This window comes from Bemisia tabaci, chromosome 6, assembly GCF_918797505.1.
Source record: "Bemisia tabaci chromosome 6, PGI_BMITA_v3".
NCBI classification, from domain to species: domain Eukaryota; kingdom Metazoa; phylum Arthropoda; class Insecta; order Hemiptera; family Aleyrodidae; genus Bemisia; species Bemisia tabaci.
In genome coordinates, this window is record NC_092798.1 from 25,820,126 (window position 1) to 25,834,645 (window position 14,520).

The 14,520-nt window shown below is 33.2% G+C and overlaps 2 protein-coding genes across 10 annotated transcripts in view; both read left to right on the forward strand.

The window, feature by feature from the left end:
• LOC109042410 (uncharacterized) overlaps window positions 1-14,520 on the forward strand; it is a 116,418-nt gene that overhangs the window by 70,805 nt on the left and 31,093 nt on the right. For all 8 annotated transcript variants that reach the window (XM_072301519.1, XM_072301520.1, XM_072301514.1 and 5 more), the window contains 4 exons: window positions 53-193; window positions 1,627-1,809; window positions 2,801-2,938; window positions 3,759-3,947. In XM_072301519.1, the coding sequence (XP_072157620.1) occupies window positions 53-193; window positions 1,627-1,809; window positions 2,801-2,938; window positions 3,759-3,947 (651 nt within the window). The remainder of the gene's footprint in view (window positions 1-52; window positions 194-1,626; window positions 1,810-2,800; window positions 2,939-3,758; window positions 3,948-14,520) is intronic.
• Window positions 8,739-14,114, forward strand: LOC140224816 (uncharacterized). 2 transcript variants are annotated; one of them, XM_072301523.1, is made up of 2 exons: window positions 8,739-8,877; window positions 10,375-14,114. In XM_072301523.1, exons 1-2 carry the CDS (start codon window positions 8,805-8,807, stop codon window positions 10,689-10,691), a joined length of 390 nt encoding a protein of 129 aa, XP_072157624.1. In that variant the 5' UTR covers window positions 8,739-8,804; the 3' UTR covers window positions 10,692-14,114. The 2 variants fall into 2 exon arrangements, with proteins under 2 accessions (XP_072157624.1, XP_072157625.1); XM_072301524.1 differs by having other exon boundaries at window positions 8,790-8,929.

Here is a 14,520-nt window from a genome sequence, read left to right on the forward strand (position 1 = left end):
TTTAAATTTCTTTATTATTTTTAATTAATAATTGTTTCAATTTTTTTTTTAGGAGACTTAGAAGATGAAGATGAGGTTTTAGCCTGGCTGAATGATGATGATACTCTTCAAATTCCTGGGAGAATTGAAGAAGTCAATGTAAAAATGCTAGAGAAGCTTTTAGACGAGAATGAGAATGTTGTTGTATTCTTCTGTGAGTCTTCTTTTCTCTATACTTAGTTCCGTAAAGGGCCTGTTGCAAACTTTGTAGAGCAAAAATAAGAGTTGTTTTCTTATAGATAATGCCTCAAAAACACGATGAGCGCATCGGCAAAGTCTGAAATGCCCTCATAACTTCACAATCTGCGTAAAGAAAATTTGCGGTTTTTGAGCTTCCCGCTTCGAAAACGATACTACGGCACAGGTTGAACATTTTGTTAGAGGAGTCGTTCATTCGTCGGCAAACTATCATGGCCGACGTCAATCCGCCAAAATACCTGTGTGGGGACGAGTAACACCTGAACAGGATTAGACCAGATAAACAAATCGCGTGTTTACGTTTCATATTTCCTCGCCCTGCCTTTTTCCTCGAAGTACGCGGAGGAACTGCGCAAGCGTCGGCACATGATGATTTTTGCCGACGAATGGGAGCGACTCTTCTAACAAATAAATCACCATGTGCCGTAGGTATCGTTTTTGAAGCGGGAGAAGTCAAAAAAACGCAATTTCTTACGCAGATTATGAAGTTATGATTGCATTTCAGACTTTGCCGATGCGCTCATCGTGGATTTTTGAGGCATTATCTATAGGAAACATACTCTTATTTTGCTAATAGCAAAAGTTTGCAACAGGCCCATTGGTATTTTCTGTGATTTAAGCTGTCATTCTTGATTTTAATGTTGTGTAAAGTAGGTATTGGAATTTGATTTTGAGGAGAAAATTCATTAACTATTTTCTCAGTGCACTCTTTTATTTAGTATTTTTTACCCTATTTTCATGTCTAAGTTTAATCAATTTAATATAATCGTTTTGATTTGACTTTTGTTAGGATGGATTTTAAAGATTTGCTTTTATCAGAATAGAAAGTCAAAATTAGATTGAATCGGCTCGTACAAAAAGGTTCACTGTTAAAGAGAATTTTTACTTTCTTGTTTTTTGTTGTAAATCGCAAAAAATATAATTCAGATCTTCGAATTAAACTTTTGAGCATAGGCAAAAAGTGATGTATTTTAGTAAATAGTCGTCGAGAGGACGTCCAACTGATCCCCTCCCTCTTTCTCCTCCCTTTTTTGAAAGAGAGGGATTTATAACGGACATTGAACACCAGATATTTTCTATCAAGTCGCAAAAATTTGCTTCAGAATCGTTTCCTCCTTGCTAAAAAAGCGTCAAAATAAAATTAAGACATCTTTTCAAACTTTCAGTATGTAAGAAAAATTCTTCCATTCTTTATAGTCGACACAACACAACTACAATTGGTTAACATATTAGCGGGAAAAACAATATTGGTCATGGGGCATTCTTGCACTATTCGAGATTTTGTATTTAACTGAAAGAAAGCCCATGCTTGTTATTTCTGTGATCTGAAAACTTTGATTGATTTCGGGTGTAGCTTTCCCATTTTAAATAAAGCATTTTTTCCACCAGACAAAGAAGGAGATAAGAAGAGCGCAAAAATATTGAGCGAACTTGAGAATATTGATGATGAATGTGAGGAGAAGGACATCAGCTTTTTGAAAGTGTCGGATGAAGGAATTGAGCAGGAATATGATCTCCCAGCATTACCGGCCCTTGTATTCTACAAAAACAGGTTCCGGAAAATATATACCGGTAAGTAACTTTGTACAAAGTATACCTCTATCATGACCTTTCACCGCACCAATTTGTCCAAAATTTCATCACTAATATCACATTTTGGACCCTAAACGTCCTAATTTAAGCGCATCACTGATTTGTTCAAGCAGCCCTAACCGTGAAAAGAATGTCCATTAGTGCTGGACGCTCTTTTGAGCAAGAAAAATACGATTTGTCATATTTGTTTTCAAGAAGTCTGATCGTTGAGGCATAAAAAAGGCTCCAAAATCTTCATTTGAATTGTAAGATATTTTGAAAATCAGTTATGGAACTCAGCTATAGCAGAAGATTCTCAGGTACCGATTCAGAGGTGATCATCAATAAAGGCAATGATTTTATTTGCTCTTGAATGCCCACTGTCTGCTTGTATTCTTAACCAAATTAAAATCTGCATCCTGAGTTATGAGCATGTAAATCTCCATAGAAAATAAGTAGCTGAGAAATTTTTTAGCCTTTGATTTGTGTCATTGATCAAGTGGTTGGCTGAAGTGTCTATCATCAATTGTATTTTTGAAATTCAACCGCTCCGGTGAGCACATTGTTCATCTGCCCAGAGCTACTCAAGATCCACCATTTAAAGGCAGGCACATCGTAATTTCTCCTTTTGATCAAAACTGTCAAAAAATTGATAGGGTTATTTCAGCCCAAAGAACACGAATATTAATTTTATTTTCAGCAAGATTGACCGCATATTTCAATTTTTGGCTTATATGTCAGCGTTTACATTTCATTTCAAGATCCTGAAGAAAGCTTGAGTGAAAAGTGCTTTTTCATTTTTACCTTCCACTCAGACGATTTATGAGAGGGGTAACCTGAAATATTTCATGGGAGGGAATCTATGGTCCTGAATTTCTTGTGAGAAGGCTCAATGATGAAAAACCCGTGAAAATGAATTTTTTTTCATTGACAGATTTAACTCAGCCTCTATTCCACACGGCGATGTCTAAAATTTCCATTTTTTTTTCAGGTGATCTAATGCACGAAGAGGAAATATTAAAATGGGTTCTAGATTTGCATGAATCTACTCCTGACGTAATTGAAAGTGTAGACCGAAAAACTCTTCAAGTTCTTATCAATGGTGTTGAACATCTGGCCGTTTATTTCTGTAAGGCACTTATCTCTCTCACGAGATCTTTTTCTTTACCTCCCTTAAGTGTAATTCTCACTGATCTTTCATTATGTTAAATAACTGTATTACTATCTTAATAAATAAAATCAGTAAGGGTTCTACTGGATCACTTAATCATGGAGCTCTATCTAATTGATTTTTGATTCCAGTAAAAGTTTTTGGTGTCCCAATGCTCATAAAATTTTTAAGCTGCCAAATGTTTTACCCTCTGTCATCCAAGACGCCTTTGAAGCCAAATTTTCTTCCTGTTCAAAGTTTCTAAGACTCGGGTGACATCTGTTTTAGTGTCGTTGATCAACCAAGGCAATTTTTATGATTGTGTCATTCTCTTAGCAAGTAACTTACAGCTCGTCTTGTGACTCTTTCAGGATCTTTATGAATCTTTCAGAAATTATTATTATAACAGAATTATTATAATTGATCTTAATATCATAATAATTTGTGCATTTTAATGGAAATATTCCCTGCTCAATTCAGAAATGGGTGCACGCTAGCTACTCGCTGACCATGTATTGAAACTCGCATGCTAAAATGGCCTATGTTTGCAAAACAATTTTAAGCCATCTTTAAGTGCCACCCTATGCAGAAATTATAGTGTTCTTATTTTAAAATGAAGCTAAATTGATATCCAACAAATCCAAGAGGTTCTAAATTTCAACTGTCTCACCTTACCTAACCTCTCTTAACTTAGATTTTATTCAAACGTTTTCTCTAGCCAATATTTAATCAGGAAAAAATTATATTTATCTTGCATGTAGTTTTAAAATTACGATTCATTTTATGTATGTGATTCCAGATCAAGATGAAGACAAGTGTCCCACGTGTGCAAAAGTATTGGAAGAACTAGAAACCATTGATGACGACACAGATGAACATGGCATCCAGTTCGTCAAATCAAAAGACTCGAAACTTGCTCAAGAGCTGGGAATCTTCAGTTTTCCAGCCCTAGTCTACTATGAAACCGGTGTTCCGATTATGTTTGACGGTAAGTGAATTAGATTATCTCATAATCCACCAACTGTCTTTACATTTTTTCTTTCCTGTTGCTCAACAAGGCAATAGGATTGTACTCTTGAATTGTTGCGGTTGCAGCAGTAAAAAATTATGTGTAGTGTTCTCTCAAGAAAGCTTGAAAAATGTCCCTTCTCATTCCTGCAGTATAAGAGGAGGTAAATGAAGATTGTAAGATAAAATCTAATTTTTGAAAATCTACTCAGTCTATTTATTGGTTTAAGAATTTTAACGGTTTTTTTAGGGACTCATGTTACTATTGACAGAAACAAGTATGAACCATGCTTGTTTATCGTTGGAAGGTGCAAGTGTTTTTTGAATCTCAGTACTTTATCGCACTAGGCTAAAAATGTTCTTGGGTACTCCAAGAGAAATAAATAAAACCAATATGAGTTTAAAAAAAAGAGTCCAACCCTCATCAGAGCCTGTGGTTGCCATTACTGTCTTTAAATTTAAGTAGGATTCTAACTTAATTAATTGCAAACAAAAGGAGTAGATGTGGAATGTAATGGACTTCTAAATATCCTACATAATCATGATTTTGATGTGCATTCATTTGCATGTAGTGCTGAAAATGCCAAGTAATCATATTTTTTCTATGTTTTTGATCATGTCACTTTTTTTAGGTAATCTAAAGAATGAGAAGAAAGTCCTGGAATGGCTAATTGAACAAAAAAGTAAGATTTTTTTATTGTATTTTTTTTCTTTCAATTTCAGTAAATGTTGCAAGATCTTCATTTGCAAAAATGATGTATACTCTACTACTGTAGAACTTCGGTTATCCAAGCTAATTGGGGTGTGAGGTGTTGTAGAGGGTGGGCGGTTGCTTGGTCACAAGAATTTTCAAGAAGTAGAGGCAGTCCGAGAAGTAGCCAAATAAACTTAATGTTTATTTTTCTCATGAACACGTCAAATAGTAAAAATGAGAGATATATGTTTTTGAAATTTTAGCTAGAAGTGGTCATAAAATTAGAACAAAAAAGACTGGATACTGTAAGAAATTGTATGTAACTGTTTCCTAACATATTAGAAAATCATCAATTTAAAATTTTAAAACTTTTTTTCCCCCCTCGAAATCCACTTTTTCCAGAAGTCTTATTTTGATGTATATCCTTTATGTGTTTGTAAAGAATTATTAATCTAATTATTTATTTTTTGTAAGCAAAAAGTGCAAATTTTAAGCAATGAATTTTTTCCTTCAAAATTCACCTGTTTTGTTTTAAAAATGCAATATTTCTTTGTCAGTGAAATGAGTACGGTAAACATTTGTTTACATTACATGTTTTCATCTGTCAACAAATCCTCACCAACGGACTCACTCAGGAGCCAGCTCAGACACAAGAAACCGTGGATACAGGGATGCTGATAACCGAGGTTCTACTGTAATGCAAAAGGAAAAAAGAAATACTTTTGACACTCTAAACCCATAGAAATTGAGAGTGGTCAATCAGAGGAACTGATGTTTGAAGTTAAATCCATTCATCTCTTTCTAGGAAAGAGAAGATCTTTTAAATAAGTAAGGCAATGAATCACCATCAGAGGAAATTCATCTGATAATTTTTGAAGCTTTTGATGAAGATGAGGTCTTAATTGCCCTCTTATTATTATAAAAAAAAGAAAAAGAAGCACCCTCTTCATTTGTTGTCCCTGCAGTGTATAATATTTTTAGATGTGAAAAATGCCTTTCATATCCATAAAAACCTGCTATTAACTGGGAGCAGATTGCAGTCAAAGTTTTTTTTGGTATCATTTTAAGGAGAGTATTTACCAAATCCCTGCTTTTTCAAATGAAGTTACCTATTCCATTTCGACAAACATCAATTCCCAGTGCAGCAATGCTGGTGACAAGTATCGGAGCATATCTAGGACAACTGATTCTATCAGTGCAAACATTGACTTCTGCATTTCAAAGCATTTACTCTCTATATTTTGTTACTCTATCTTCATATCTCACAAGCTGCCAGTAGTTTCTTTCTTAAAAATATCAGTCTTGCCAAGATGAAGGGTTTTAGAACACCATTTTTTAACGTTTTGGTGCAGATCATAATCTTCCCAACTTGTTAACCTGACCCAATAAGAGTTGAACACTAAATTTGAAAAACGCAACAGTGTATTTCCTTCGGAAAATACACTTATAAAAATGATGTCACTCTGTGCTTTTCTTTAATCATAAATTTCAACTTCTCCACCTCTTTATTTTATCACTCGTTATCCTTTCTTTTTATCCTCTTTACTGTTGCAATAGAGTAGGAAGGAAAAAGCAGCATATCATTTTCATGACTCAAAAAACTCTCAGGTCAGGATCTCTATCTCTAACACAACCTGGTCTTCCAATACATAGTTGTTTATGTACATATGATTTTTTCCGCTCAGCTTGTAATACAAAAACGCAAAGCAGTCATTAAAAGTTGTTTAACTAACTACATACTTTATAACACTAACAATTAAACATGATTTACAATCAGAGTACTTTTTGATAGGTCAATAAACAAAGGAAGAATTTACATGTGCACAGCCTCTAATTCAATTTGATAAGTTTTGATGAAAACAGTCAGTCCTTTTCCATCAGGAAAGAAAACATGAAGGAATAGTTGTGACTGTGAATTTTAAAGCTTTTTGACACCTGGGCCTTATTTCGTTTCTCCACCAAAAGAGGAAAAGAAACCTACCACAGCTTTGTTCTGAGCTTGATAACGGATATGCAACGCACTAATAGTATAAAAATCTCAATTTTAAATCAGAATTGTAGTATAGGTAATGGAAAATCTAGACCTTTGGGTGTCACAACATCATTAGATTTGTTAAAAAGGAGTCGATCACACCATCATGCTATTCTCGATTTCTTAGTGCGTGATAATTTTCATTTTTCCCTCTATTCCCCCTTAATACTTTCTAGTTTTATTCAGCCCTAAACAAATTTAAAAACAAAAAATTTAAATAAGTTAACAAAGAAGTATAAAAAACTGTTTACTGGCCTATATTTTCAGTAATCTCCGTTCAATGTTAATGTAGCTTTTTATTTTGAGTTGTCTTTCAATTACGTAGCTTTTACTAAACTCTTGATAATCAGTGCTACATTTGCTTTTGAGTATTGGGATATTTTGGAGAACATTGGGTTATTTTATCCAAAGTGAAATGATTTTTTACTTTTATTCATCATCAAGCTGGAGCTCTATCTGAAGTGAAGAAAAATTTTGATCAAGAGTCTATGCATGTCTGTTAAATTGCAATTATTTCCAAATAATTAAAATCAGTTTTTTTTTCTCAGTCCCTAGATATTTTGATCCAAACTGTCTTAAATTAAATGCCATAAAAAGATTTCTGGTTCCTTATTTTTAGTGCTACTTACACAAGAGCTCAGTCCTCTGAGTTCGATAATTAAAATGTATTGTTCTTTTGAAAAACTTATTAACAGCCCTGTTAGCCTTGAAATGTTAAAAAGGCGTAGGAAATATCAGATTTCCCAACTTTTATGACTGTTTTTCATCTTATAGATTATATATTTAGTTTCACCAATAAGAAGTGTTATATATAGGCTGTTGTCACACAATCAAATTGATGGGTTAGTGATGGCTAAAAACTGCATCAATGACGATTGAAGGGCTCAAAGTTTCATTAATGACCTCTGAGTTAGTTTTCTGATCAAAGACATGATCCAGACAGACGCATTTAAAAACCATGAATTATTTTTCAAAAAACCTTCCATATCTAAGAAAAAATTTTTGCTAGGTAATTTTTTATTAGAATTAAACATCATCATTTAAAATTCATGTGCTTACAGCAGTTATTAAACTCAAAAGAAGTTTTTGGGCTCAATATGAAATTATAGGAATCGCTTGGTTTGTACTTCATGTAGGCACCCTTTGACCTCAACAATCATTGCAAACGAAATATTGAAAGAGATAGTCACAAATATCATTATCATTTTAAGCAGACCTCTATTATGTGAGATTGAGAATAATTGTGAAAAAAAAAGGAGAAAGCATTGAAGTCTAAATAATTTTGCTCAATGAAGAGATCTTACTATGGTCAGATTTAGATGCGTTCTTTTGAATAATTTCCCTCCAGAATATTTGCCTCACTATAGCAAAGTGTAATGCTACCACTCGATGGAGGCAATTGTCATCATCATACCACTGCAGTCAAAATTGTTATTTCATAAATTAGTTTACTCTCAGAAAAGCCTAAAACTCAAAAAGCAAATTGCACTTCAAGATGATGATCCTCAATAGGGTATTGCATTGTCTGATGAAGTGCATCTTACCTATGAAAAACCAAAAATTTCCATTGTTGATTTCCATAAAATTCAAACTGCTTTTAATTTGTCGTTCAATCAGTTTTTTTGTTTTAACTTTTAAGTAAATGTAAATTTTACACTGGCTCTTTCAGAAGAGTTAGGGTGTGTTTGATTCTTTCATTGAAGGTGAAGTTGCACTCATGCTCTATCATATCTATTCAATATATAGTTTTAGGAGTAAATAAAAATTTGTCATCTTTAAACAGGTGATAACCCCAGTGGAAGTAAGCCCAGCAAAAGTAAACGAGGTATCAGCTCCAAATCATCTGGACGTGATGATGATAGCACAGAAGATAATGATGATGATAATGATGATGATGATGATAATGATGATGATAGATGATGATGATGATGATGATGATGATGATGATGATGATGATGATAATAATGATGATGATGATGATGATAATGATGAAAACGACAACGATAGTGACACTGAGGATGGAGATGATGATGCTGATGATGATGATGATGATGATGATGATGATGATGATGATGATGATGATAAAGATGATGATAGTTTAGGTACAGTAAATGAAATCTTATCATCAAGCAGAATTCGTAAGATGCGGGGAAAAATGTCTTGAAGGTGCACGAAAATTACATGGTAATCAACCGGATTAAGTGGTGGTTGGTAGTGGAGAAATGGATCAGTAGAGGTTTGAGAACCTGTTATGCCCTGCAATCATCTTTTGAGATTTTGACTAGACTAGTTGGTTTACATTGTGTTTGATTTGGATCCTCTGAAAATTCACAAGCAGTCAAAAAGTTGCATCCTTTTTCGAATGCAAGACTTTTTTTAACCAAGGAAAATAGTTGTCAAATTTTTTTTAGCTTGTTTTGTTGCTTGTTCAATTTTCTCCTTCCCTGTCCTCATTTTCTTCATTTTCAAATCCTAGGGTAGGTGTTTTATTGTACAATTATATAATGATAGGGCAATGAGGATCCCAAAATCATGGATCAAAAAAACTACCCTATTGAATAGTTATCACAATAGATAATGAATGCTCTGGAGTCACACAGGAAAAATATGATGTCATTATTCTCTAAAACAACCTTTAAAATGCTTTTGAAGGTATTTTTGTATTGGTTTTATCGGTTATAATTCCATCAATAGTATCTCGTTCAGTGGATCCAAATTTAGAACATGTTTTGAAACTTTCCTCTCAGGTGTTCAAGGTGTTTAAGGCATCCACTACTTAGCAATTAATTATTGTACTTTTAAAATTTTCTATGAAAAGGAAAGATATGTCAAGTTTGATTGGCATGGCCCTCACATTCCGTTATGGTAACTGTTTTCCGTTTGAGACACATTTTCTTAGTAAGAATCATGTGAAGTTTAAAGAATAAATCTATGTAGACAACCAGAATGGAAATAATGTGATCAATGAATGTACTATGTATTTTATACTGTCTTTTCTCTCTGTTTTATTCGTATCTTTAATCTTTTGGTGGGCTCAGTTTCATGTATCACTAACTTCCAATGATCAGCATGTTCCTAATGTAAACCTTTCTTCCCTTGAGATTTGATAACTTACAGTTGTATCGTCTGCAGCAAAATTATTTTTTTTATTTAGTTTCAAACCGGAGAAGCATCAAATATAGTTCCATGCTCATGCTTTTGTGCGCGTTTACCTTAATACATCCCCAATAATACAACTGACTTCAAAGAAACTCAGTATTTTCTGTGCAACCCCTCTTTGTTTCGTATCTGTGAAGCCATTCCTTTTTTCCATTGAAATTTTAAGGCCAATCACATAGAGGAATTCAGAGTCGGTGATTTGCTATTTGCTGCCACTTAAATATTGCACTATGCTACTTTGCTCATTTGCATGTTTTTCAAGTCTAATTATTTTTCAAGAAAGAACTCTGAAACAAATTAAAATGAGATGGCAAACTGATTCCAGTTTGACTCATTCAGTTTGAGCAAAGTTCATAATCCTAAATTTTTGGCAAGGATAATTTCTCCGCTTCTTCTCCTCAATACATACATGTAACTAGTTTCACACTGTTGTATGTATTTGCTTTTTTTCATGTCAGTGGTTTGCTTATCCCTTAAATTGATTTTTTAAAGTATTCTCATCTCCATTTAATTTTGCTGCAGGCGATGGCTGTTTCTTCATTGGACTAGGCGGGAAACACGAGGTTCCTAAATCCTCATACGAGCCGTACCAGTGCTGCCCCACAAAGATCAAGAAGGGTTCTAAAGTGGCAAAAGTAACACCAACATCTGATAACAAAAACACACAAAAAGAAAAAGGATCATCGAAAAGAGACAGAGACACTACCAAGAGCACCGGTAAAAAGGACACAAGTGACTCTGCAGCCAACGGTAAAAGCAGAGCAGCTTTATCCATCCAAGAGAAACCAACCAAAGGGAAAAAAAGTTTGTTTGGGAATAAATATTTGTGGTGGTGGTAAAATTATTAAGATCTCTTTAGCTGTAAACGCTCAAAATCTGTAATGCTGTGTACGTATTCAACTAGTCTCCAAACTGATGACTTTCCTTTCTCTTCCAGAGTTTCCCTTTAGAGGCTCAATTATTTTGTCCCTTTTTTCCGATCGGTTTGAAGAAAACTTTGGTAACCCCTACCAATCTTCGTTTTGCGTGGAAAAATATTCTACTTACTCAGGTATCGATATTTCTGATCATGTCAGAAGAAGAATGATTTGTAGTCAAAATCAAATCTACACCCACCTCATCACAAATATCCCAGAACCAAATATAATGTTTTCAAACCTTACTTTTTCGATATTTTTTATAATAGAAAACAGAAAATTTGCTGCATCAATCCGTAGAGTGTAACCGCTATAGCATCTTCATCTGGAATGGAACCAATATTTTATGGAAGACTGACTAGTTGAATATTTTCATAACTTCTCAATTGATATTGCTGATAGTGCTTCAGCTTCGAATGAAAAGAATTTAACAGTTCCTTAACAATAGTTTAATTCTAGATTCATAATTCTAACTTATTTTATTACCTCTCCAAATTTTTTCAATGATTTGCTGTTCTTTGAGCAAATATTTGCACCTTTTCTAAAAACTGGAAGACTCCTTAAATTGTGTTACCTAGAAGTGGCAACCTTTTTTCAAAAAATTTAAGCCTTTAAGTAATATTTGATGGATAATTTTCATGGTTTTACTGACCTTATAGGTATATTATTTTACTAACCCCTTATAGGAAGAGACTTTTAAATGAAACATTTTCTTTTTAAATGAGACATGTTCTATCTGCAGTCATATCCCGAAAAACGTCCAGAAAAGTAAAAAGGTGCAGTTGAAGTTGGCACTGCAAAAATGCTGACCAGTGAGGAAAAAGGGGATGCTGTCAAACTTCTCTTTTTTTCTGCACCTAGGTAGAAATTTCTAAAGCTGAGACTTCTCACTTCCTAGCTAAACTAATTTCGCATAGGATGTGTCATGACCAACCCCTTTGTGTTCATTGAATATCTAGTACTTTCTTTCTAATCGAAAGATGAGAAAAGACATTTAAGCACATAAGCTCTTTCAAACGGTTCAAGTAAAATAAATAATTATTTAATTTTCAAAATATTTTTATTCACTGCTTTCTAGAAATTCACTTGTAGGAATCTCTGAAATAGTAAAACCAAGCCAATGAACAGAGTTAATAATGGTAGGTAGGTTTCTTTGTACATGATAAAGAGACATGGCTCGTCAGTGTGATTAGTTCCTTGCTCTAGTCAAGTACTTTTGTCTTCAACTGAAATCCACTTAGAATGGAGGGCAGAAACATAGTTTTATTAATGACACTTCCAAACTCACAGGAATTTTAAGTAAGGACCATCAATGTGGCCACAAAAATGTATTGAAAATTGATTAAACTCAGTACTAATCAGATTTTTCCGAATTAGAAAGAATTTCGTCTCATACTAGTTTATTTTTTAAGGTATGTTCGACAACAGATGAAACTGAGTGAATAACAACTTTCTAAGTTTGATTTTCTAGATGGTCCTCACGAACTTATAAAAATGTTTGCGCACGCATTCATTGTACATAAACAGAAATTTTGTTGATAGTTTTTTTCTTTGTTATGGTATTTTTTTATATAATTTTTATTTTCCCCTGTTTTTAAAGTATCAAACTTCAACCTTTATGATCCCTTTTTTTCCTCTCTTGTTTGGGTATCATTTTATTTGAAGTTTTTTGACTTTTGTTCTATATTCTTTGACTCACTACCTCAAGTAGGAACAATTTAAGCCAGCACTTCATCTGATTGTCTTTATGTGATAACTGGATGTCATAATTTGTACTTTAATTTTTAATCGTGATAGTTTTGCTCAGCCACATAACATTAAGTAGATCCTACCCTCTACATCTACTCAGTATAGAATTTTAGAGCTGAGCATCATTTTTTTCAGACAGAGTTTTTGGCCTTCAGTCTAATGAAAAGTAAGTGCAGATTAGCTGAAAAAATTATTTTGTTAAGTAACTCTCTAATAGTTCTCTTGCAATTACTTCTGAACGCAAACAAATGAAAATGAAATGCACTGTCTTGTGTTCAGAATTGAGAACAACTTTAAAACTGGTCACAAGATTTATTTTTTTTAAGGATGTATCTTACTTATCTTTTGTATTCACCAATTTCTCTGTTGGGCTATCATTGATTTTAGTGGCAGAAGTGCTCATTTGAAGAGCACTTCTTCTAAAACATGCGTTTTTACTCTTAAAGTTTTCCTAACCCATGCCCTGGTTTCTAAAATGAAACTACGAGTATTAACTTACCCTTATCTGTAAGACATAGTGGTTCCGTGGCGTATTCACTAATCTCATGGTCAACATGACAAACATTTTCATTCAAAATGGCACCATCATTAATTTATAAAAATCCGTCTGCCAAGTCTTTTTCATCTAACATTACCTAATCTAGCAATTCACATTTACTGACTTTAATTTATGTTCAAACCACTATGAGACAAATTTGACCTCCTGCTAACTTTAAAAAATATTTAGTTGAAATTACATGAATGTTATAACCCTGTAGTAACATTTCTAGCATTATAAAAACATAAATGCTGTACAGTCACACAAGATCCTCTGTTATCAAAGAAACACTTAGTTTCTTTATCCAATAGAAACATTAATCATACTTGCATCACCCTATCTCAAAATCCAGGCATCATTTTCTTCTGCCTGTGCTTGAAAATTTTCTTTTGGACTCGGTGTTTCTCAATCCATTAAGATTTCAGTAAAATTTTCATTAAGTAGTTCATAAATTGACCCGTCCCAAATTTTTCAATTCCATCACAGTTTCTCAAAGAAAGAGTGAATCTAAGTTTTTCAGGTACACTGTTCTGTTTCAGCCAATTGTTGTGAGTCTCCTATCCTTTTTTTTTTCAAGTTCTATGTCGTATTATGAAGAAATGAGAGGAGGGGGAGAGAGAAAGAGAAAAGAACAGGAAATGAAGTTGTCCCTTTTATGATTTTCACACTCCTTCGAAAAAAAGAAAACTGTTTTTAAAAAGTAAATGATTTTCCATCAAAATCAATTTTTCAGAATATAACGACAATTTGTAAAAAATTAGACTAAGTATCACTCTCTTTGTTACCACTTAGGCATAATTTATTTATTACTTTGAATATTGTTATTATTTTTGTTATATTTATTAACTGTTATGTAATATTTAGACAAAGAAAAAAAAACGGACAATACTTGGGACTTAAAATATTTTGTTACTTGTTTTTTTATTCAATGCCGTGACCAGAAGTCTTTTTATGCAATTTAAATGTCATTTAACTGAACGTGTGATGTACAAAATATTTTTACTGATTTAGCAATTTGTAAATATATTTATTTTTGTAATACAAACCATTTAAACTCATCACAGCTGTTTCCAATGAGTGTTCTTTTTTTCTCTCTCAATTACACTCATAAAAGTTTAAACATGATCAGGAAAGCAATCAGGTGACCCTGTTAAAATTTGAAAGTCCAAATCTTTAATGTCCTCAACATTCCTGGTTCTTTACATCCATTTAGGCATGGGGCAGTTCCCAAAGAGACTCAAAATACCTAGGTCATTAGGTCAAAAAGTAAATTGATATTGACTTGAACATTTCCCCTTTTTAATTTCAGAATCTTTAAGTAAATTTTTTTTTATCTGTTTGTTTGCACTTAATCATTCATTTTATTGATTTTAAATGATGAAGGAATTATTGGTTGCTCCTTTACTTTTTAGAAGAAAATCGTTTCCGACCAGATTTTCTTTTCAACACTTTCTTTTTGCCAGT